Source organism: Dendroctonus ponderosae, unplaced genomic scaffold (assembly GCF_020466585.1).
Source record: "Dendroctonus ponderosae isolate FM_Combo_2020 unplaced genomic scaffold, Dpon_F_20191213v2 Dpon_F_20191213_1, whole genome shotgun sequence".
NCBI lineage: Eukaryota > Metazoa > Arthropoda > Insecta > Coleoptera > Curculionidae > Dendroctonus > Dendroctonus ponderosae.
The window spans coordinates 53026604-53049768 of NW_026017110.1; the positions used below are offsets into that span (position 1 = coordinate 53026604).

Consider the following 23165-nt stretch of genomic DNA (forward strand, 5'->3'; position numbering starts at 1 on the left):
TTTACTGAGGACGGTTTCTCATTCGCTCAAGTAAGCAACATCTGAAGTGAACTTCCTTTTTTTATTTCAAACTGCTCTTAAATATTTTTATGAGAAGTTTGATTTCCCTAAATCCTTGAAGTATCTGAATCCAAGACAATTAACTATTAATTAATAACTTGCTTTAGAATTAGGTCAAGTTAATAAGAAAAAATCCGAATTACAACGTTTTGATTTAAAACATCCAGCAATCTGCTTTGTTAAAACACTTTTTACCCAAAGCCCCATTTTCAGTTGCATTTTAGCTAAAAACCCAATCTCGATAACAAAACAATATATTGTGCCATTTCATTGGGTCCTTAGTGTATTATTTTGTGTAGGTATATAATGCGGCTGTAAAAGTTTAATTTGCTATTTCGGCTTGGTAATGTGCGTGTGTATATGCCCGCTCTTAAAACCGCCTATTTTTCTCATTAAATTTAAACGATTTAACTGCAAAATAAACATTTTGAAAGGAAATGTCAATTGCAAACTAGCACCGAAGAAATAGGATATTTTTGCCTTTAATATTCTTTAACCACTTTAGCTCTACATGCGTCTTAAATAATACCGCTGCGATTTTTCGCAGCTCACGAATTATGCTTTAATTCTTTTAATGTGCTCAATTAGATGACGTCCCACTAGCAGAGGAGACATCCTTAAGGAAGGTTGGGTTGAGCAAAATATAATTTTTTTATTATAGCATACGTGTATTTATAATATATATGTATATTATGTATTTATAATATGTATAATATGTGTTATAATGTGTATGTATAATTTATAACATACGTAAATTTAATAAAACAGATTATACTAAGTGATAATAATAATTTTGTTGATTTCAGCTACAGAATATGAAATTAAGAGCCATTTTATCACAAATAGTGGAATCCACGAAATAAAACACAAACGAAACATGCTTTTAGGGTTCTATACATTAGATTTTTAAGCTAACAATATTCTTTTAAGTTGCATAATCGGTCGGATACAACGTTGTACAGCTTTATATACATATAGAATGGCGATTTCTTTGTTAGCTGTAAAATAATTTACATTTAAATTTCTATTTTTATTAATTATTTAAACTTAAATGTAAATTGTTCCCAATATTCCACACTCCCAGAGGTCGAGAAACAGACCTACAGCTCTGGAGGTCACTTAATTATCTTGGTTTTTCTGAATAGATATATTCTGCTCGTATGCTACTCTCAAGGAATTCTTAGACATGTATTTACCGATAAACGTATATAATGTACTTAAACTGCGCTTATTGCACAGGGAAAAAATTCAGGGGCAGCAGTAGCGAACTTCAGATACTAAAAGACAATATAAAACACGTTTTAAATGGAGATTAACACCAAATTCAACAAAGAACAAAAACAACATGCATTAAATACCAAAATCGAAATATGTAAAGAACAAAACTCTGTTGATCGCTGATGACTGAGATTTATTACTGGGAGCTGTTGGTTTTTTAATCATTTAGTTTTCATAATTATATCGCTTTTTTTCCCTTTCTTGTACACTTAGCTACAAACGCAACTACACTGTCCCAAAATATATTCCAAATGTGTCCTTAAAAAGTTCAAAAGAAACGATTGGGGATATTTTAAGAATTTTTATCATTATGATTTAACAAATTATTAATTAACTCTTTATTCATTTAACAAATATTATTATTAATGCAGTTATAATTTTACATTATTTATGTATTTATTATGTTCTGTATTATTTTATACCGAGTAATCTAGTATAAAATATTCATATTTGCTTACAGGATATAGTGAGCTGAGAAATTTTGCAACAAGGAAATATTTAAACTACATAATGAATTATCTCACGATTGATAACGTTTTCAGACATCTTATTTACTTACCTCTACCCATTTGATATGAATTTATTTCTTAGAATTGAAAAAATTTTACGCTTTCATTACATAAACAGTTACATTTATTATTACATTATTCGGTATTATTTTAAAAGCGCAATCCACATTGGACATACTTCTGAGTCCCTGACGAGTGATAATTATTTATACACATTATCACATCATCCCAAATTAATTATGCTGTTAATATCTGCGTGTACCTACCTGCTACTTTGCAGGAATTCCGAAATATTATATACATGAAATATTTGTATATGTGTTAAAAATGCACGTATGAAGATTTTGAATATATAAAAATAAAAAATAATTTCCGTTTGATGACTTCCTTTTAAATAACAAATTGAAAATTAATGCAATAAACACCAACAATCAAGCTCTGGAAGGAAAAAGTTGATCCAATAAAATATATACTAGAATTGGAGCAAAGTAAACAAATATGTAAAATACTGCATAATAATTTGAGATATAAAGCACAAATTGACGAATAATAAATGCCTAAAAAGTAGTAACGGGAAAACTGAACATTGTTTCGCATTAAATAAACGTACTAAACCCAAACAAGATGGAAAGATCGAAGAAAGCTTGCATATTAAAATAAAGCTGCTTAAACTTAAAATTAATTAAGGTTTAAATAAAATCAGCGGAAGATGATACCTTTGTGACTAACGAGATATTATAGATATTCGTTTTACATTTATGGAATGTTGGCTCTGTAGATTTTAAAAAGTCATCTTTTTCGAGGCCCTGAAAATTCATAATAAAAAATTAACATTGAAAATCCTCCAAAATTATTATTTATTATCACGATTCAGTTTATGTAAGGATACAGTCGTTGATGGAGCACATTATTTTAATAAATATGTGTGGACTCACGCCAAATTGCAATTTGTTAAAAACTCGGTTAGTTTGGAGCATTAGGGAGTACAATTTACTATTTCAGCTCACGATAAACTCTTACAATTGATTTATCACTTAAGCTAGCTCTACTTTTATTTATCTCGAATTTATGTGCCGTAGTGTTCCCAAAATAATAACTGTTTGGGACTGGACAGAAAGTTCAGTTTTTTATGAGGTATACACACTAATCTCCAATAAAGTTTTTTTTTATGGCACTTTGCGTTCAGTTTTACTTGATAGGCAATAAATGTAATATAAATATAAAAAGATAAAGAAAAAAAACAACACGTTTATAAGCTTGAATAAGTATCTTTATTTGATTGTACAATTGTCATAGATACGAATCGAAATTCGAAGATAAAATCCCTGTATATGAACCGATATTCAATATAAAAAACGTAATTTAAGTATGTCTTTATAAAAGCAGATATTACAAGACTGGGAAGATAGAAAAATGAATAACTGAACCTAAAATCAACCAATATTTGCTAAATACGAAGAACAACTAGTTAACAGTAAATATTTAAATATTTGATTTATTAACAACAATCTCTTAATCACAGTTTCGTTTTCTGAATCAGGATGCAAATTTGACTCTCCGTTTTTTAACAGTAGAATGCTGCTTAATCAATAGAAAGGGTGCATATCTCTCTACTATGGGGCGATAGATTGAATAGTAAAGCATGTACTATGTTTTCCTCAAAAAACCAGTCCTCTGGTCTTGAGGTACATCGTCCCTTGCACAAAAAGGACTCGTAGATTTCATTCCTGCAGCCAATAATTGCCTTTGAGTGTTTGGAAAAGGTGGGGGTCTTACGATGGTCATGGTTTGTTGAGGAATTTTATCGTCGGTTTCGATTTTTAAAGACGAGTAAATCTCTTTTATAATCATTAAGATGCTATCTTCAGACCTCCAGTAACACACGTGACTGCTGATAGCAGACAAATAATCAATCACGATCTCCAACGGGGCTTCTTGCAGGACATAGTCAATCCGTCTACCATTATTTAGCTGCCCCATATTAAAGTCAATGAATTCAGGTTCAGGTTCGGGTTCTACCCCTTCACCTTCCTCCGATGTAGATTCGAGTGAAACGGGTGTCCCTTCATTTGATTTCTCTTCTGCTGCAGGTTCTTCTCGTTGGAAGAAGGCAAATTGATAAAACGGGTTCCATTTACTTTTCATCGAGTCGACAACTTTTTGCTTTAGATCAGCACCCACTCTAGCCATTGTTTCCTTTAATTCTAGAAAACTTCCCTGTTAGAACACATTTAAAATTCACTTAATTAAGGCTTACCTAAATGCATCCTTTTCCTGCCTTTATGATGAGGAATAAGCACAGGTTTTAGTTTGGCCAATTCTGGGTTGATCAGAGCTTCAATCCGGTATGCCACAGGATCATATGGATGGAATATATTAAAGAAAGATGGGCATGTGGGAAGACAAAAATCTTCTCCAAGTTGCGCAAGTCCTCTGACTGTTACGAACATACCTGCAAATATCAAGTTGCATAGAAGCGATTTGAATCACTTCGATTTACTAGGCTTATTTTACCAATGGGACTTCCCAGAGCAAAGAAGGTATGTGGTTTGAAATCGAGATGAGGGTAGGATATTTTTGGCTGGTTTGCATCAACTGTGCCCATCATGTAACTTATTCTCCTACAAAGTGTTTTATTGCTCCCGGGGGTATCTGAAAAAAAAAACAGCTTTTTGCGAACAAAGTCCAGAAAATGTATAAAATAAATTAAAACCTTCTTTTGGACTTTCTTCCCTAGTAGCTTCATCACTTGTGTCGTCTGGATGTTGATGTGCAAGCAGGTCAAAAATAATCAAAGATCCCAAACTGTGACCTCCAATAGATACTCCTCCCCGAAAAGAAGGATTTCTTTCTTTAAATAAGTTGTAAACCCTATTCAGTTCCTCTCCAACGGTGGAAATAATAGTTTGACAGTACATGGGACTTGTGTAGAACAATACATCCAGAATGGTTCCATTAGTCAATTCTCGAAGTCTTGGAATGCTTGGCAGGGTAATTTTCTTTAATTGATCATCTACTCCAGTTTCATTCGAATGAAGTCTTTCATGCCAATTAATAGGTAAAATCTCCACTCTATTAATAACTCCTTGCTCACAAGCAGATCGGTAGTGAGCCTGTGTCAGCTGTAGAGCAATATCACGAAATTCGTCAACTAGAACAAATCAGCAGACACGCAATATTGCGGAGAAGCGAAAAAAGCTACGAATTATTACCAGATTCTTCTACAGTTCTAAATCTAAGGTCACAGAATTTTCCGATTCCATGAACCATTAATAAAAGATGATCGACTTTCGCCGGTTCCCCATCGTCAATATCAAATTCATCCATGCCTCGCTTGACAATCTTAGGCTTTATTGGCATCTAGACAGCATGGAATGTTACCTAATATGTTTAACAAGTTTTAAACAATCACACAGTTTACCTGTGAAGCTGCATCGGTTGTTGATTGAGGAGGAAGCAACACTAAATCATTTGATGCACGGAATTCCACCGTTTCTCCGCTTGCCAATTTCACTTTTCGATGCCACTGACTCAATTCAAACGCAATTTTAAACTCTCCTTCCAACGTTGCTGCTATATTTTCATCATATGGCACATACTGTCTGTCGATATCATTTTTGTAAAACCAAGAACAACGCCTGACCTCTGAGACCGTTCCTTTCCAATATACTGGGCATTTTTGCCGTCGTAAAATATTCACGTCATAACGACCACCATCTGTCGCTATAACTTTGTCAGGATCCAAATCATCTAAGGTTGCAAAATGGTAATTGCACAAACAATGTCTTCACCTTAGTATTATTTACTTGAGATAAACGCATCCTCTAAAGCAAGAGAATCCACCGTGGAAAATGGCAGCCATGAGATTTTATCTTCTGCGACATTCTGATAGAACCAATGATGGTAAACAGGTCTGTAGGTCTTGCTAGTCTGTGCCTAAAAGGTCTCTCTGAAATCCTAGCTGAGAAAGTTCGATATCAACTTACGATATTTGTAGCTAATGTAGAATTACTATCAGTTTCTGTTGGTGGTCGGTGCAAAGCCTCGTTAGCAGGAATGGCATCCATTACTGGGCCTAAATTGATACTATGCGTGGAATGTTGAGGTTGAGGAATATTTGGTTTAACAGCCGGAACAGATGGTGGTTGAGGATTAATAGGTTTAAACTGGCTATTAAGAGCGAATGTAACGTCCTGAATAGAGGAAGTGGAGCTAGCAGGAGATAATGAAGGTTGAGGCACAACCGGAGGAAAAATTGACGACACGACTGGTGGAGGAATTGCCGGGGGAAAATAACTTGGAGCTATATTTCCAGCTGGCAATGAGTTATTACTTGTACTACCGGAAAGACCAGGAACTTTTGCGTACGTGGGACGTTTAAGTTCTGAACGGCGAAATGAATTAACAGGGCCTAGAATAAAGTTGAACATTCTCATGTTTCAATTTGACAAATCCATGCGATATATTTACGAACCTGAAATTGCCGGAGGTGGAATTGATACTTGACTTGGTTGCAGCAATGGAGCTGTTGGGTCGAACAATGGTACAGGTGGTGCGTTACTGGTATCCTGATTAATAAAGCTATCTAAAAGAGCTGGAGCAGGTGCAGTATATGCGTCCGAATCTATACTTTCCTTCTGACGGTTACTACTGCCAAATTTCAAGTAGTTTGAAAAAGATGATAATACAGAAGTTAAATTAGAAGCGGATTGTTGGGAAGTATTTTGATATGGTTGTTCGGGGGTTTCCACGTTAACTTCTTGGGTTTCCGGCTGAAGAAATGAGCCGGCAGAAGGTTGCGGATGGAAAGTAAAAGATTCTACTGGGGTTAATACTGCTGGAGCTGCATATTGCTCGGTCGAAGCCAAATTCTGTACAATTTGATCTAGAATTAAAATTCCAGAATTATTTCTACGGATATACTGGCGTATGTGGTAGTTGTAGGACTGTTAAATAAGTATAATACTTTAAGAGCCAAAATATTTTTTTTTCTCAGTTAATGGTTTTTGTATTCTGATTATGTTTGTGTTTTTTATTGCTAGATAAATAGCACTGGGGAGAGTTTTGTATATGATATAGCCATATAAATTACAACTGCTAAATAAAAACGGGAAAAAACTTTTTTTGGGGATATTTGCAAAAAAATCCTCACTTCACATCTGTCTTGTATTGTTCTGAACAAATCGAACAAATAAAAACAGGAATAAGAAACTTTGTACCGGATATTATATTTCCAAGCACATTTAAAACTGATATTCTAAATAATCAGAACATCATCATTTATCATGGATGTAAATTCCCTGGAAATGTATAAATTCCCAGTTTGATTTTTGATACAAGTAGTTTCATTTTAACCTGATTTATATCGGTAATAGATAAACCATTCCGTATATTTGAAACCACTTAGGAATTTGCAATGTAATTATTTATAATTCATTTTGGTGTAAAATGTCTCGAATTTGCTGGACATACATTACGGCCTGGAGTTTCTTCATTTCATCAAAAAATTCATTCAATAAAAAGCTTTTACGTTTGGTACTAAAAAAATCACGAGTTTTCTTTCACTTTCTTTACTAGGGTTGATCAAACTCATTAATATTTTCCAATTTGAATATATTCGCGTTAAAAAAAAATTTGTTCCGTTCAGAAATGTCCATTCAATTTCGACAATCGGTCAAAAAATACTGCGATAAATCTTATTTTTGCGGAGTGTAGTAAGAGGTCAATGACAGATTAAACGATCAGGAAAAATTACGAGTTTTTTCTACAAAAGTAAACTTTTCTTTACTAGAATTGGACAAACTGATTTACATTTTTCAATGTGAATAGATTAAAGCTAAGCAATATTCGGAGATTTTAAAGCTTATTTTAGGCGCAATTTGTTCCTTTCGAAACTGTACATTGAGTTTACCAAAAAAAAATATTTTTTGAGGAAAGTAGTAAAAAACGACAGATTAAGTTATCAGGAAAAGTTATGGATTATCTTCAAAAGAGCTTCAAACGGTTCAAAAAAACTGATTTTTGTTATTTCGGGGCATGCCACAAAACGTTTTTTTTTTACGTGTAAATATAGACTTTTTCGGACAACCAGCTTGTTAATTCAACACAAAAACCTTTAGAGTAAACAACTGAGCGTGTAATATTTAAATTTCAAACAATTGCATACGCATTTAATACTTGGACAAAAGACGTTGCGGTACGAAAATTGAGAGAACCTAATAGCGATCTCAAAAAAATGGAAAGATTAAATATAAACAATAAACATTTGGACAGATTAAGCGACAGGTCGATTTTAATGATGAACTAACCCGTCGTTGATTGGCGACTGCTAAACTGTTAACTGCTAGTTCGAAAATATTGTTAGTTTCGTTATGGATGTACTCTTCCTAAATAAATCGTACATCCTAAACCTGTCTTTATATTTTCCCCACCTCTGCACTGTAAAGCTTCAATTTGTAATTTGTTTGCCTCTAACATATGCAAATAAATCCGGTGCTATGCATCAAAGCAAATAAGCAATTTTTGCAACAATTAACTGTAACTAGATAAAAGACAGGATTTATTCTTCTAACTACAAACTACTTCCAATATGAGTTACGCATACACTCGACATTGATAAAAATACAATGCGGCAAGCAATACTTTGTTATTTAACCCTTTGAACGACTTGCAGTGGACTGGCTTAGCGGATGAAGGCCAAAAGTCTGAAAGCAATGTTAAAATCCCCAGTTGTTTTTCGCTAAAATAATAAATATATTCTGTTGATGAGCTTCTTTGTGCCAATGCTGATTAAACGATGACCGAAAAAGAATTATAACCTTTGCCTATGAACCTTAGCTGATCAAATCGTTTATGGCTGTTTTTGTTTGCAAACATCCGACCAAACCCACATGCCATATTTTAGTACAAAAACCGCGTACAATTTCGAACCCTATCAGTTGGTCATTGGAAATTAACTAAAACATGTGTCACACATACAGTTTAGTGATTGTGTTGTTTTTTTTTCACGGTGCAGCGAGAAGTGATGAATTATCATATAAATATGAATTACTCGATGATGCGCACACAGTCGATGATATTGATATTGGCGCCAAATATATAGCTCTATTAGTTGAAAATTCACCAATCGATTTTGAAAATGCTCTGAATTTTCTAAAAGGTGTTCCAAATATGAATAAAGCAAATGGCTACAGCGGAACGGATTTTTGGCTCATAACTTTTAACTCGTCAGGTTCGTATTTGGACAGTTTATAATCACATTAATTGGAATAAGTTTTAATTTAAGGTGTTTCGGCTGTTTTGGCAAGTAGCTTAGACAACAAATATAGCTTTTATGATAGCCTGGAATATTTGGAATTCCAAAGCAATCCAGAAATTGACTTAATTTCAAATCAATCATTGCCTTTATTCGCGATCATCCACACTGCTCGAATTTTGCCAAACAATGGAGCGATTATAGTTTTTAGTGACTTTGTTATAAATAAAGATAAATATCTCGAACAAATTGCTTTGGATAGTATTTTGAGTAAGAATATAACGGTAAGTATTTTCTTAACCGTGCAACAACCCTCCTTATAACATTTTTTGGAAAGGCGGGGGTAAAATGTATAATTTGCGACGAAATAAAAATTCATTTTAGGTTTACGCTATAAACAATGAGGAAAATATAACTAATAACGTGCTGAGTAATATTCTCGAATCATCTGGTGGCAGAAAACTAAATATTACTCCACCATACCGAAATAAAAACTACAAATACACCGCAGATATTGAACGCAATAAAATATCCCTTATTTTTTCAATGAAAAATTTAACTAATTTACTGGAGTTGCCGTTGGTTATAGGCTATAACGTTACAGCTATCCACATAACAATAAGTCCTAAAACCACATACGGATGTCTTATATCTCCAAAGGGTAAGAGCCAGTAAATCGCTATTAATTGCAGCTGTAATTTCAATACAACTGTTCCAGGTCACAAGTATTTGTTTTCGAACCATTTTAATCAAATAAACTACTTACAAGGATCGCAATTTCAAAAAGAAAATTGGGGCTTTCAACTATATTTGAACTTTTCCATGTTTAATCAATCTAACTTGGGAACATGGATGCTAAAAATCGAAAACCTACTGGAACCTTATAATGCTAGTGTATTTGCTTTGACGACTTCGGATTTGCCTAGAAGTGATGCTAAGAAGGGTGAGTGAAGTTTCAATTCATATATGTATTAATAATTTAGTGTATGACTGGCTTAGTTGCTATTGATGGTCAAAGTTGATCAAATTTGCAGTGGATTTCTTCCTATGTAAGACTACAACATCATACTTTGTTTATCGTGAATCCGCTTCGGGCAAATCGTAATTTCTTGAGTGTCTTTATACAAAAACTACATTAACTTTTTGCTTAATCGCTTCTAGTGTTGTTGTGGAAGCCTTCACCCTTCGATTGAATGCGCAAAAAAATATTCATATTTTCTTGCCATTTACCAATTTATCTTGTACCAGTAAACATTATTATCAAGTTGAAGTGCCAATAAAAATCTGTGACGGATTGAACATAATTTATTTATTTGATTAACGCGCCAAGAATGTGGGGTTCACGCCAAAATAGGTTTCACAAAAGCATAAAAATCCATCAAAACTCGATCAAAGTCCCATAAACGACCGTTTCTCATAAGCGCAAATTACAATTAACTTCCCAAACTGCGATTGACATTGAACTGGGTGCTACTCATCATTTCTGGATAATTCCGCATTACATTCATCCCGTTTTGAAGATCTAATGGCGTTAAATCGGAGGAACTGGGTGGTCATTGGACATATCCACTTTTTCAATCCACTTGTGTGGAAAAATGTTACTTAAATGGCCAGTTATAGCAGCACTAAAGTGCCAATCGATAAACTAATCTCCCGTTAGAACCGGAAGTGTTTAAAATAAAATATTCAAGCACAAGTGTGCAAGTCACCTAGGCAAGAATTTTGCTCTCTTAAACCATCCCGAAAGCTCCCAATTCGTTCAGTATCATTCACTCTGCAAATTCCGTAAATTGTTATGAACCACGTAATGCAAAAGTGGCAATTACGGATAAATATAATAATGGTAAATAAATAATAAATAGATATGAGAAGTTTACATTTTATGATCATGAAATTTAAGCTAACGTTTTCTTTGCAATTTTTGGAATTAAGAATTAAATGTAAAAATTGAGAAAATAGCAACTGAGATTAATTACATTGCAAATCTTAAGGAAATTAAATAAAGTATATACACTTTGTCAGCCTACCTTAAAGCCAATGAAACAGTGAAATTAAGTAGAGAGATCAGAATCACTTTAGTGCTAGTGTACAACTTGACACACACAACTTGTTTAGCAGCGCAGCGCAGCAAAGAGCGATTTTAGTAAACTATCAATATTATTTTTATTACAAACATATTTAAACAGACTTTGTACAAGGCAGACAGTCAGATAGATAATAGATACGTCATTAAACATATGATGTAAGCTGCGAAAGAAGAAAAATGATTTGACCTTGCTGCTCTTTGTGTTAACGTATTTCTTTACACAAACTTATCAATCTGCGTTGAAGCTGTATATTTACCAGTACTTACAATTTCAAATCAGATTTGTTATCAATATATTGGCCCAACTAAACTCAAGTAAATACTATTTCACAACTAGTCCCGGATATACAAGCGTGTACGAAAATCTAATGAGTGTATGAATGGTATTCATATATTTTATGCATTGTCCTTACTGCCATTGAAAATTGATCGTGAAAATGGAATGTTTGTATTTTTGTCACTGGGAAACTTTCAAAACTACTCGCTCGATAGGGCTAATTTTATCAAAGTATATGTTATTAAAAATAGAAAAGTTTAACTTTTTATAATCGGGCTAACTGTCGGTCCAATATTGGCTTTAAAACTTTTAAAACTGGAGAACTTCAATTGTGCAGCTTGAGTGAATCTTTATAATAGTTAATCTAAAAACCACAATTTAATATTTATTATTCCGTTTCAGTCGAGGGCATTTATTTTTTCCGTCGTTCAACAGTACTAATTATATTAAATTGCCGCCATTTAATACTTTCTAACATCTCAATCGATTTAAAACGTTCGCTAAATGCGTATATTCCAAAGGTAATATCAACCCGGTTACAGTATCACAGGCATTAATAAAACACTCTGTATTTGACACCCTTCTGTAGCGTGAGCGTTCGAAAGTCAAAGAACGTTCAGCACTTTTCAATTCGTTATTTTTTTGCATATTTTACTCCAATTGTTAGCGTTTAAAAATTTGAAACGTTGCAATAATGACTAACATTAATAAAGGAAAAACATTAATACCTACATGGGTTTTCAAAGGATATGTTGAAATGAGGCGTAACCGACAGGATAAGTCACAGAATTGATAACTGTTAAGATAACTTTGTTCAGACACTATTGGGCAATATGTGTAACTAATTTAACAACGGCAAGACAAAGTATGTCACAGAAAACACCGATAGTATCCATCATCACATGTACATTAAATAAAGATACGAAATGACACACATTAGTAAAAAAACACATATTAAATAAGTATATGTATGCGTGTCGTTTGTAAAGAAATAACCCGGAACATGTGCATGGATGAATTGATGAGCGACATATTCACGTACATGAAAATGTATACTTTTACACCGTAATAGTTAACACCAGAGTCATCAGAGTAATGAATACGATGTACTCGTATGAAAATGGTAGACAATGTTGAGGTCAAATGGTTTATTCGGTCATTCATTGCATTACAGCAGGGTTCAATTGTTGATTTAAAAAAAATTAATCACGATTTACATCAACATGCAAAGAGCACCTAGCTATAGAAAAAAAACGCATGTTTAATATTTCTCTACTTTTTTCTATAAGATGGATGAATGAAAATCTATTGAATTTATAAAGTACTCAAATAATTTATTCCTCATATTACATAGAAAGCAAACAAAGTACAACATATCAAAAAATACAGTAGGCACATTATATTTCAAATTCTGCAACTAGATACTTTTTCGACACTTTTTTATCCTAATTAAGCATATTCCTGATTTTCCATCTATAATCTATCGGTCTAGCTGCGTTCGATTTTTTATAAGATATCGTCCTTCAGTCCCTTCCAGAATTCGCTATCACGAAAAATCTGCTATCTATAAGTTTTTGACCATATCAAGCTCAAGACGTTCTTTTCAGCTTATAAGTCCTGCCTTTAATATAACTTCAGCAATTAGCCATTCAGTTGCAACCAAATTCATTATCTTCGACAGCTTTTTCTCACAATAATTAATTTGCTTCCAATAAACACATCGTGGATTCCGGACGTTCCTCATGTAGAAAGCTTCACTGAATTCTTCATAAGAAAGGTAAACTTTACACATGACGACATTGTTATACATTTTAAGTTGCAGAGTTCATTTTAAAAATTAATCACAGACTTAAAGTTAACATGAAACACTTTCTCAATGTTGCTTATCAACAAACTAAGGCCCTCACAAAATGTGGTGGTCCATGTACGCAAACCACAATTAATTTATTATTAATCACCACTTCAGAACAGCATCGGTCAAAATGATCTTCCATTCTAAGAGTGTTGACATCCTTTCATCTGGTATTGAGATGCTTCCTGAACAAAAATGGCACATCTGCCGTGCTAGTGTGAGAGTGTTCGGGTGCTCGAGGGTCTTACAGTTCACGTATTCACCAATAAGGCGAGCAAGAGCGAACACGAGCGAGTGAGCATTTTCAATAATCATCTAATGAGGTCGGGTTATCGAGCGAACAAACGTTTGTTTGCGTTCCAAAAAGATCGCTTGTTTATGCTTGTTCAATGTAGATGAAATTTTCATATCGCATTCTGTCCGCACTCGAATGCTTGTGATGTATGCCATTCTCCTAGACCGGGTTAACTGTTTCACTGTAATACTTCAATTTAATTTAACATAAATTTTATCGGGATATTTGTAGGTATTTTTTTATTTCCTCGTTTTCCATACAATTTGTTCAGATGTTTTGAAAGGATAAACGAGAGTTATAAAATCGTTTTTTGTTATTTTCTTTTAATAAACTCGATACAACAAAAGCAGTACTGACTAAGATTAATTAAACGTTCGCAGAAAATAGTCAGATCAACTGCGAACATAAATATATTGATTCTGATATGAACAAGATGTCAATATATTGAGCGAACACGATGAAGCATACATGAACGAAACCAAATATTCGCTCTTAATCGCTTTGGTGAATACTAGCGATGGCGAATTCAACAAATAGTTCCAGTACATACATTTTCGGTCAAAGCTATATTATTGGAAATAGCGGCCGCTCGTCTGGCATTTATAATGCTAATTGTGTAGCGTTTAAGTGTTTAAAACGCTAATTGTGTTGCGGCTAGTGTATTTGTACTGGATCTACTTATTGTTCTAGTGCTTTAGTTCTCAATCTGTTATTTTTTAAATTAAATATTTCACAAGTTTGAAAGGATATTTTTTTTGCAATTGAGTTGAACAACGAAACAAATATTGCGACATATAACGGCTTGATTCTATTTTATTGATTCTATTCATGATTCGCTTAAGCTTTGAATCTGAAAACGCACATTTCATGAATTTTTTTCAAAACTTTCAAACCCTTTATTGCTAATTCTCAATAATATCCGAACAATTTTTTCCCGGTAAAATCTCCGTATTTAATTAGTAACAGCAGGACTCGTCTTTCTACGAGAAATATTAATTAATATATATTTCTAAATGTAAATAATTAATGAAACATTATATGAGTATAATGATCCAGAATTTTTTTCTTTTCTATTTAATTTACAGATTGATAGTGACAGCTTAAAATATAAAAGAAACGCTAAAATATGTACACCATTTAATTGGAATTATACAGGGTAATTAAAAATTTTATGTTTTAACTTTAAAATAGTATTTAACGTTCCCAAATAAGAAAAAAATTCATATCAACGTCGGTCCGCAAACGCTTTCTTTCAAAATACATGATGTCATGTTTGAAAACTTCAAACGTTTTTTCTTTATAAACTTATTCAGATATTTGTTTGAAATTTGAAACATAGCTAATTTATTATGCTCTACAATATTAGACATGCCAACTGATTATTAAATTCCAAAATGTCTTAATTTTTCTAGGGTTATTCTTCTTATTCATATTCATATTCATTCTTTTTTTACCTGTCTGACGACAGATTTTCCTTCATATCCCTTGTTCAATGTAATTGCAGATGAATCACAAAAAACCCCTTTATTTAGTATATTCATAAATTCTTGATAAAATTCGTTAATTGTATTGCTATTATTAAACAGAGAAAAAGCCAAAGTAGAGCAGGACTGCATAGTCTAGATTCTAGATAAAAAAATTTACAAACTTTGACGCTCTGTATTTTGCACCCGAAGCGTTTTTTTTCTTATTTTGCGTTTGTTCTTATGTTTAAGTATATGAATTTATTTCCTTATTTTTCGGTAAGACTTGGTCCTCAAATTATTGCACTCAATTTTAAATCACCATGTAGACGAAGTGAAAACGGTCAGTTATTTTCGTTCACGTTTGCCTATAAAATAAGCTGTGGTCATCATAAGCAAGTATTCAAACGAAATTTATAACGTTATAAATATAGCTTTAAATTATATTATTTGTTATATTCGTTATAATAAATAAATAATATTCCGTTATTCCCATCTTCGGTGAATGCACACCACCACAAAGCGGCCGACTGTAATTCGATTAGCATCTGCCTAAATGATGATTTTTCATGGAATATTTATAGATCGCAATTTTCCAAACCAGCAAATTTAAACCAACACATAAAGTTCACAATGTCTCATTCAATGTTCAGATATTCTAATAGTGTGCCAAATCAGTATTAAACTAATTTAAAACGTTGCTTTATAAAAAAGAGTTATAAAGCGACACGTTGATATAAAAAAACATATGTTCAAAAGCAGATCTTCAAGTAATACTAATAACTCTCTCAACAATTTTTTTGTGGTTTATAAGTGTCATACAGCATATAAGGAGCTGCCAAAGAATATTTCCTGAAAGCCCCTCAAGAAAAAAATTCAAATTTTAACCGTCATTCTGGTAAAATTCCTGCAAAGCCAGTATAAAACTTGAATGAAACTCCTTGCCAGTTACCAATCGCAAAGACACCGCGAGTTAAACTTTACCGTTTCCTAATCAATTGTTTCAAATAGTTACATAAATTTATAAAATAACGCATCAATGGACAGTAAAATGTACTGGAAAACTATTAAAACTTCAAGCACAATAGGAAAATAAATTTGATACTGTCTGGGCCTATCGTATCTAATATCCATGGGTGGCAGGTAAGCAAAATGAGGAAAAGCGGTAGAAAATGCCGGATATATAGGCAAAAGAAAATGGGAAAATTTCCAGCATAACTTCCTTAGTTACTGACGGATTGAAACGCAGAAAAACAAGCGAATGAAATTGTTCAACAGCGAATTGAAAACTTTTTGAATAGCAATAAAACATATAACAAAACCTCACATTTACCATACTGCTCGATAGATAATTAAATTGAAAATATTCTAAAACCAATACTGGTAGCGTATCAGTACAAAAATTATTTAATTCATTTCAAGATGCCGTAAATTGATCACGCCCGGATTTTTACGGTGTCGTAATGGACTTTACATCAACTATACCCAGACAGAAATGTACGAGCTTCAATACTGGAAAATAGTTTTCAAATTTTAAGAATACATATTTCGTTTTAAGGAAAGGGAATTGAGATCATTCAATTGTTACAGCGTACAACTAACTAATGTGGCTCCAAAAATTCCAGTTTAACATTTTATTGAACCCCGAACTTACTATAGAGAGGAATCATTTCACTTTATAACATGGAAAATTTAATTTATGAGCATTTGTAATGTAACGATGATAAATACACAAGTTTGGCTGATGATTTAAACTGATGTTTAGATTATGGTTTGGCCAAACAAAGATATACCAGCCTTGGTAAGAGCGACTTATATCCAACTCAAACCATTACGGTAGAAGTAGGATTGGGCTCAGAACTAATCTTAGCTGCTGGAAAAAGTGGTGAAATATATTTCGAGGTAACTAATTGGGGGACTTCTACAGAGCTCGTTACATTTTCCTGTAGCGACCTGAAATACCTTTTACAAAAACTATCAACATACAAGTAAGTGGGAGTGTGTTTTAGTTTACTTCGAACGTATTGCAAATTTGTTAATTCACTATTTCAGAAGATACCTTGACCCTCAAGAAAGTACTATAGTAACACTGTATATAGACGGAACTGATGGCCCATATGAGGATCAAATTACATTTTCGGTGACTTCTAAGTTTCAAATAGTACAAAAGAAAGTTATTTTGGATGTTGGATTGACCCAGCCCCTGGACATGATTGCTCCAGAGATAGAGTATTCATATCAAAGTGACTGTACTGAAATTTGGTATTTAGGGTGTAGTAAAGGCGCCTGGACGTTAGAGATCATGGCTAAAGATGTGGATTCGGGTAAATTATTAATTAAATTAAAAATCAGCATCACAGTTTCAATGAATGTACCATATTCTAGGCTTGTTGAAAATAAATACCGAACCCAAAGGGTTGCAAATTTCAAAGGGATATACTTCTGGCACTAAAGACTCTGTAATAGGACACTACAGTGGTTCATGCTGCGATCCTGAACTAGAGATATCTGTCGTAGATAGAAAAAATAATAAAAGAACTATCGCACTTAACGCGTATCGTAAGTGAAACATTCAGGTATCTGGTAAATATTAATAAAGTTTATTTGCAGGTGCAAGATTAAGTATTGTGGCTATTTCCGCTATAGTATTAGGCATATTTCTTTTTATAATTGTGATTGCGGTCATTATTGTAGTTGTTCTGAAAAAATGGAAGAGTAAGGAGTCGTTTGACCTGCCAACTTATAAGGGAGGTAATATTTGACAATTAATACAGGGGATTATTAGAGAGCAAAACGAGGCAAATTTATGGAACACCTTAGCTCTCGAATATGGCACTAGTTGCAATAGTGATAGCACATCTACCACACAAAAATCTTCCGCCTAGAATACGTTTTTACACTGTTCCATAATATATTCAAGTTATTAATTTTATAGAATGTAAGCATTATGTTAATTATGTAGCCCCAGTCAATGAACTATGTGAATTTAATTGGAAATAAATTCAAAGATTAGTGTGGTCAATTACATGCTAGGGTAAAATGTACAAGCTCTCCTTTGAGACCATGGGTAAGGAGGAATACAAATAGGTAACTTACCTGTTGTAATATCAACCACAGGTTGAGGAGGTTTCTCCATAGCTGGGAATAGCACAGCATGCTGAGAAAACTCCTCATAAGTACTACCTGTTACGGACGGGTTAAACAGGGTGTTTTTCACAGGTTTTTTAGGGTCCGTCATCGTTACTAAAAGTGAAAAATTGGAGAATTTTTTTTATTTTGAGTTAACAGCTGTTTCAAACACCAAACCTTGAAATTCGTGTTGTCAATGTCAATCACACATCACAGAGGTGAGCACACTCTGTGATCTATGATGTCAAGTAAGTCGTGTTATGTTATTTATGTTTTCATACACGCCAGCTAGAATAGTAATCTAATCTGATTAGTTTCTGCTTCAACCATTAGATGTCCGCCTTTGCAAGCAGCTTAATTTTAGGATTTGGGTGGGTTTACATCGGCTAAAATCGCGTGCGAAGTTGGACGAAAGATCTGAAGTTACAGTCCATCCTGGATTTTACATCAATTTCAAATATTGTTAAATACATATTGATTTAAAAAGCTCGCAACCTTGACTTATGAGATAGACAAAGGCAGAGGCTCAAATAATCTCCAAAACTTCTATAAAATTTATAACATTATCGTATCACTTTAATCGAAAAGTTAGTTTTCTATGAATGATCTAAAGGGCTTAAATGAACATTACATGCACCAAAGACGCAGAAAAATACGCACAAAGAACAGGGAACCGAGAAGTACCTACGTACGCGTACAAATGTTCTAAATATTAATTTTTTAATGCTTCTTAATGCTTTCTTAAGTTTGCTTCTATTTCTTTTGAAGTTAGGTAATTTTGCGGCACATCATGAGTGAAACACGGTTTGTTGTAAAGCTACCCAAAAGCTCAGAAGCACTGTATCGATAATTTGAATATTTTCTGAGATAATGGCTGTTCTAAACTCCGGAAGCATAAAGTTAAAAACATTTTTGCTTCTATCGCCTTGGACGTTGAGAAGTTCGGATAAAATCAGTTGGCTAAATAGCTCTTGAGACGTTTTAGAAATATAACGTTTTCAAACTTCAGGCCCCTAAACGAACGCGAAGCCCTTTTTAAAATTGTATTTTTCATAATTTAATTCATAAGATATGTGTAAGATATCAGGTATGTTTTGCTTGTCAAAGCTTCACTGTTTCTGCCAGCAACATGGATCAGCCCAGGGAGAAAAAAGATATACGATGTTATAGCATCATGTCTTCTGAGTAATGTGGATCTTCAGTTGGCGTATATTAATTTTTATTAAAATAGTTTAAATAATTTAAATAAAAAAAGTTATATCCGGTCACAATTTCCGCGCGAAAGTTTTTTATTTGTGAAACTCAGGCAAAAAATCTGGGCGAAAACGCTGGATTACTAGTTGATCTCATCTTTCAATTAATTTAAGTTGTTAAAGTTTTTATTCATTCTTGTTTATTTTACTAAGTTATCATTATTTTCACGTTTACGAATAATGATTTTGTGATTTTTTGCGCGAAGCTTGCAATAAAATTTTGTTGGCACAGTCTTCTTTGGAATTTTAAGAAAGTTGAAAAATATTTCGTTCCAAAAATGTGACTGATAACGAAAAAATTAATATGTTGTCGAATGGCTCAAGATAAACAGACGATTCAATATCCGAATTACTCAGACACCGTATAGCTTTTTTGTCTCCGAGCAGAAGTTTAGCAAACAATTTCTGTTGAATTGAAAATTCACCCCAGTAAAATCAAATGACATCAACCCTGATTTCGTTTGATACATGGGTTTATAAATACAAAAACTGATAAACATTTTATAGTATATTCGAAAAAATTATTCAGCAATCATATTCCATCCAGGAAGATTCTCTTAAATTAACTTCCCGGGGACAAAAGTAGTTTTGGATGGATGTGGTGGCAGGTAGGGCTATAATCCTAAGATCACCTGCAGGATTAATTTGCAAAGCATTGTAGAGTGGAACAGAAGTTAGTTGATTTCCGTAAAAGCCATATCTGATGTTAGTTAAACGATTTGTCTGAGGCTGTCCTGTGATTGGATTAATCTTGGCACATCGTGCGGTAGCTAAAATGCAAGAAGTGATGTTCTTGTAAAGGATGACTTGGTCTCCTTGTTCTTCGGCCGGATTATCCTGACTTGCCATCGCGTAACAGTCAGCTATCTAGAAAGAGCTTTGTTTCAAATAATACGTTTGCATTTAAGTGATGTAAACACCAAAAATGACAAATATTGCGCAATTTAACTCGGATATTTCAACATAATCACATTCATGTAAGCAGAAGTTATATCAGTAACAAATAAAAGCAAAAAATATTGTTATCAATTATTTAGATTTTTCGTGTCAGCGAGCTCACGTTTTAGGTTGTTTTTAACAATTAGCAATTAAATAAGCAGAAAGAGATTATCTAAATATGTCAATCTTTTTATTATAGAAAGACCAGAGCCGAGTTGCGAAATTTGCGATTATATAATGAAGCCATGTTTTGATAAAGCGAATTTCTAGGCCATCAGTGTAGAATACTCTGATATAGTGCTTCTTGATGCCACACGCAAATATCTAGAGTTGATCTGAATGAAGCGAATGGTACTAATAATAATGCAGAAGACTGACCAATATTTCCGAATTGGTTCTCCTGATGCATCTGACGAAGTCGCAAAATCCATCAGCACAAATCCCATTGCTTGTAGTTGTCGCTCCCTATAATCCGAATAACAAAAATATCATCAAAAGTCAACAACACAACAATAACGTACATCAATATTAGCAATACAATTATTGTATTGCGTGCCTGAGAAAAACCTACTGCTATATAGAGCCAATAGAGCAATTGAGGGTTGATTACTGTTAGCTCTTACAGCTTGCAAAAATCCAGCTGCACAAGCTACTGAATCAGCAACGTTTCGACAAGCGTAAGTGAGCAAATTACCTAATTGAAGACTAAAAATAAAAACATAAAATACCTATATTCAGGGTGATCCAGGTTCCAGGGTAGAAACAATATAAGTATGCTTTATAAACTAAATTCGAGATACGCTTCGTTGCGGAAATTCAGGGTATTTAAATTTTGCTTGAAAAAAGCAAATATGTTATTTGATGCCGAACTGCTGTAGATATTTAAAGAAATTTGCCTTGGAAAATGGAAAAAAATGGCTTTGGATTAGTGCAAACGAGAGTGCACATTTTTAAAAAGAAACAAAAAATCTAACTAATAAGTTGTACAACTCAGCGTTTTCAAGTAAAAACGAAAAAATAATATAATATCATAAAGAAGGTGTTGGTATCGAAGCCACTGACAAAACAAAAATTTGTTTAAATATCCACATCAGTTTGGCGACAATTAATGAAATTGATTTTGTTTGAAACCTGAATTTTTTCACCACGAATTTTCCTAACGAAGCATAGTGTATAATGCAAACTTGTATTGTTTTAAGATTCTCCAACCTTATCTGGAGTTTTCCGTCTGGAAAAACTGGACCACAGTGTACATAAATAAGCCTTATTCCTAAACAAACAGGCCATCAACCCAATATTCTTATTCTTATTATAATTTTACAAATTATTTATTACATATATTTTTCTTTGTCCTGTTTGCAAGTGTTCGGGCAGAACAATTATTGGGAAAATAGAAGAAGAGCTGTCCTCCATTGTCTTTAAAGACAAAGCAGTTTAGTATGTTGTTTATTTCATTTTTCTTGTATCTCAAGCTTATTTTCGATTTTTCTCTTATTCTCCTTATATTATTACAATTGTTCTGTTGTTTGTATGTGTTTTTGAGTTTTATTGGAGGCATATTTGTTCGTAATCCAACCGGGCATATTTATATGGTGGTTTTTCTGCTTATTTCATTGCCTTTATAAGTTAGCGATCGGAAGTATTTTGCTTTTTGAATTCAGTTCATGCTCAGTTAACTTGAGTCTTTGACTTTGCGCCTTTCGCAAATAATTCTTGAAATCAAAACTTTTAAAGGACATTTCTAATTAGTTGAAATTTAGTTGGTTTTTATCATTGCTCGGGAATTGAGCAACAGTTTTATTTTTAAATGACTTCTGGGCGTTTTTTGTTTAAAATTAATTCGGTTATTAATTTAAATTTTGACGTTGTACATTAATCACTGCAACTGAATGAAATTCAGACAAATATATATGACTTAATTTAAGTTTTTCGTTTAGTTGTTGCTGACTTTCGTTAAGTTGGAACGTAAAATTTGACTTTGGAAATATTTCAAAGCGAATAGGCACTTTCTACAAAAATGTCAACAATAAACAAACTGAAATCGAACTGCCAAGCAAGAGCTGAACAATGAATCATCGAAAGGCGAACACGCAAATGATTAAATAATCATGTTTATTCTGTACCTCGGTGTTTTTTTTGAAAAGGTGTATGAATATTCAAATTGCTACCGACAGTGGACAAAATCGGTCGATAATCTTTGTGTCGCGATATGCGAAATATAGAATAATTGTGGCCCTTAGTGCAAGTGCGGTAGTTTGTGAAAGTGTAGTGAACTTTTTGGAGATTAATGAGTGGAAAATGGAGGATGGGGCCCCAGCTTGCAGAAAGCTGGTAAGATATCTCTAATCTATAAATACTTTAGCGCTTAGAGTTTAGTTATCCGATAAACAACTACAGTTTTATGGATTCTTTATATTTGTCTCTCTTTTGTTTTCCCATTTCAAATAAGTTTGGCTTTGGACATATTTCCTGCAGTACTAAACACATTTTCTTTATTCCTTCCAAGTGGCACTACAAAGATTTCGATAAGCTTATAAGCTTAACATTACTTTTCCCCTGGTTGCCATGTACATGTAGAACTGTTAGTCACATATTCATCAACTGACTCGCAGGATGGATTTGCTTGATATCTATTCAGCTATTGGTGCTTCGAACTTCAGCCGCTCGAATTCAGCTGCTCGAACTAACCGTAAAATTTTAAAGTTTGCTTTGTTTATGCACGGTTTGTGCATTCGTGTATGGCTTATGACTGGTATACACGTTTTTATT

At 33.3% G+C, this 23165-nt stretch overlaps 3 protein-coding genes across 4 annotated transcripts in view; 1 reads left to right on the forward strand and 2 right to left on the reverse strand.

Annotated features, from left to right (window-relative positions):
- Window positions 1–3095: 3095 nt before the first annotated feature.
- Window positions 3096–18385, reverse strand: LOC109533821 (SEC23-interacting protein). Of its 2 annotated transcripts, none has more exons than XM_019899282.2 (10): window positions 18172–18385; window positions 6322–6732; window positions 5834–6258; window positions 5654–5783; window positions 5269–5597; window positions 5060–5207; window positions 4561–4998; window positions 4362–4499; window positions 4105–4299; window positions 3096–4051 (listed from the first exon to the last, which is right to left on the reverse strand). In XM_019899282.2, the coding sequence occupies exons 1-10, from the start codon at window positions 18311–18313 to the stop codon at window positions 3495–3497; spliced, it is 2913 nt and encodes a 970-aa protein (XP_019754841.2). In that variant the 5' UTR covers window positions 18314–18385; the 3' UTR covers window positions 3096–3494. The 2 variants fall into 2 exon arrangements, with proteins under 2 accessions (XP_019754841.2, XP_019754844.2); XM_019899285.2 differs by lacking the exon at window positions 18172–18385 and adding an exon at window positions 12198–12215.
- LOC109533822 lies at window positions 8750–18100 on the forward strand. Its single transcript, XM_019899286.2, has 8 exons — window positions 8750–9078; window positions 9133–9386; window positions 9487–9763; window positions 9821–10045; window positions 16841–17063; window positions 17128–17399; window positions 17461–17634; window positions 17686–18100. The coding sequence occupies exons 1-8, from the start codon at window positions 8811–8813 to the stop codon at window positions 17835–17837; spliced, it is 1845 nt and encodes a 614-aa protein (XP_019754845.2). The 5' UTR covers window positions 8750–8810; the 3' UTR covers window positions 17838–18100.
- Window positions 18386–19952: 1567 nt separating the features above from the next.
- The window catches only part of LOC109533823, an 11945-nt gene continuing 8732 nt past the window's right edge, over window positions 19953–23165 (reverse strand). Inside the window, exons 4-6 of the mRNA XM_019899287.2 lie at window positions 20918–21101; window positions 20775–20861; window positions 19953–20324 (exon numbers count right to left, since the gene is read on the reverse strand). Of these exons, the coding sequence (XP_019754846.2) occupies window positions 19983–20324; window positions 20775–20861; window positions 20918–21101 (613 nt within the window). The 3' untranslated portion in view covers window positions 19953–19982. The remainder of the gene's footprint in view (window positions 20325–20774; window positions 20862–20917; window positions 21102–23165) is intronic.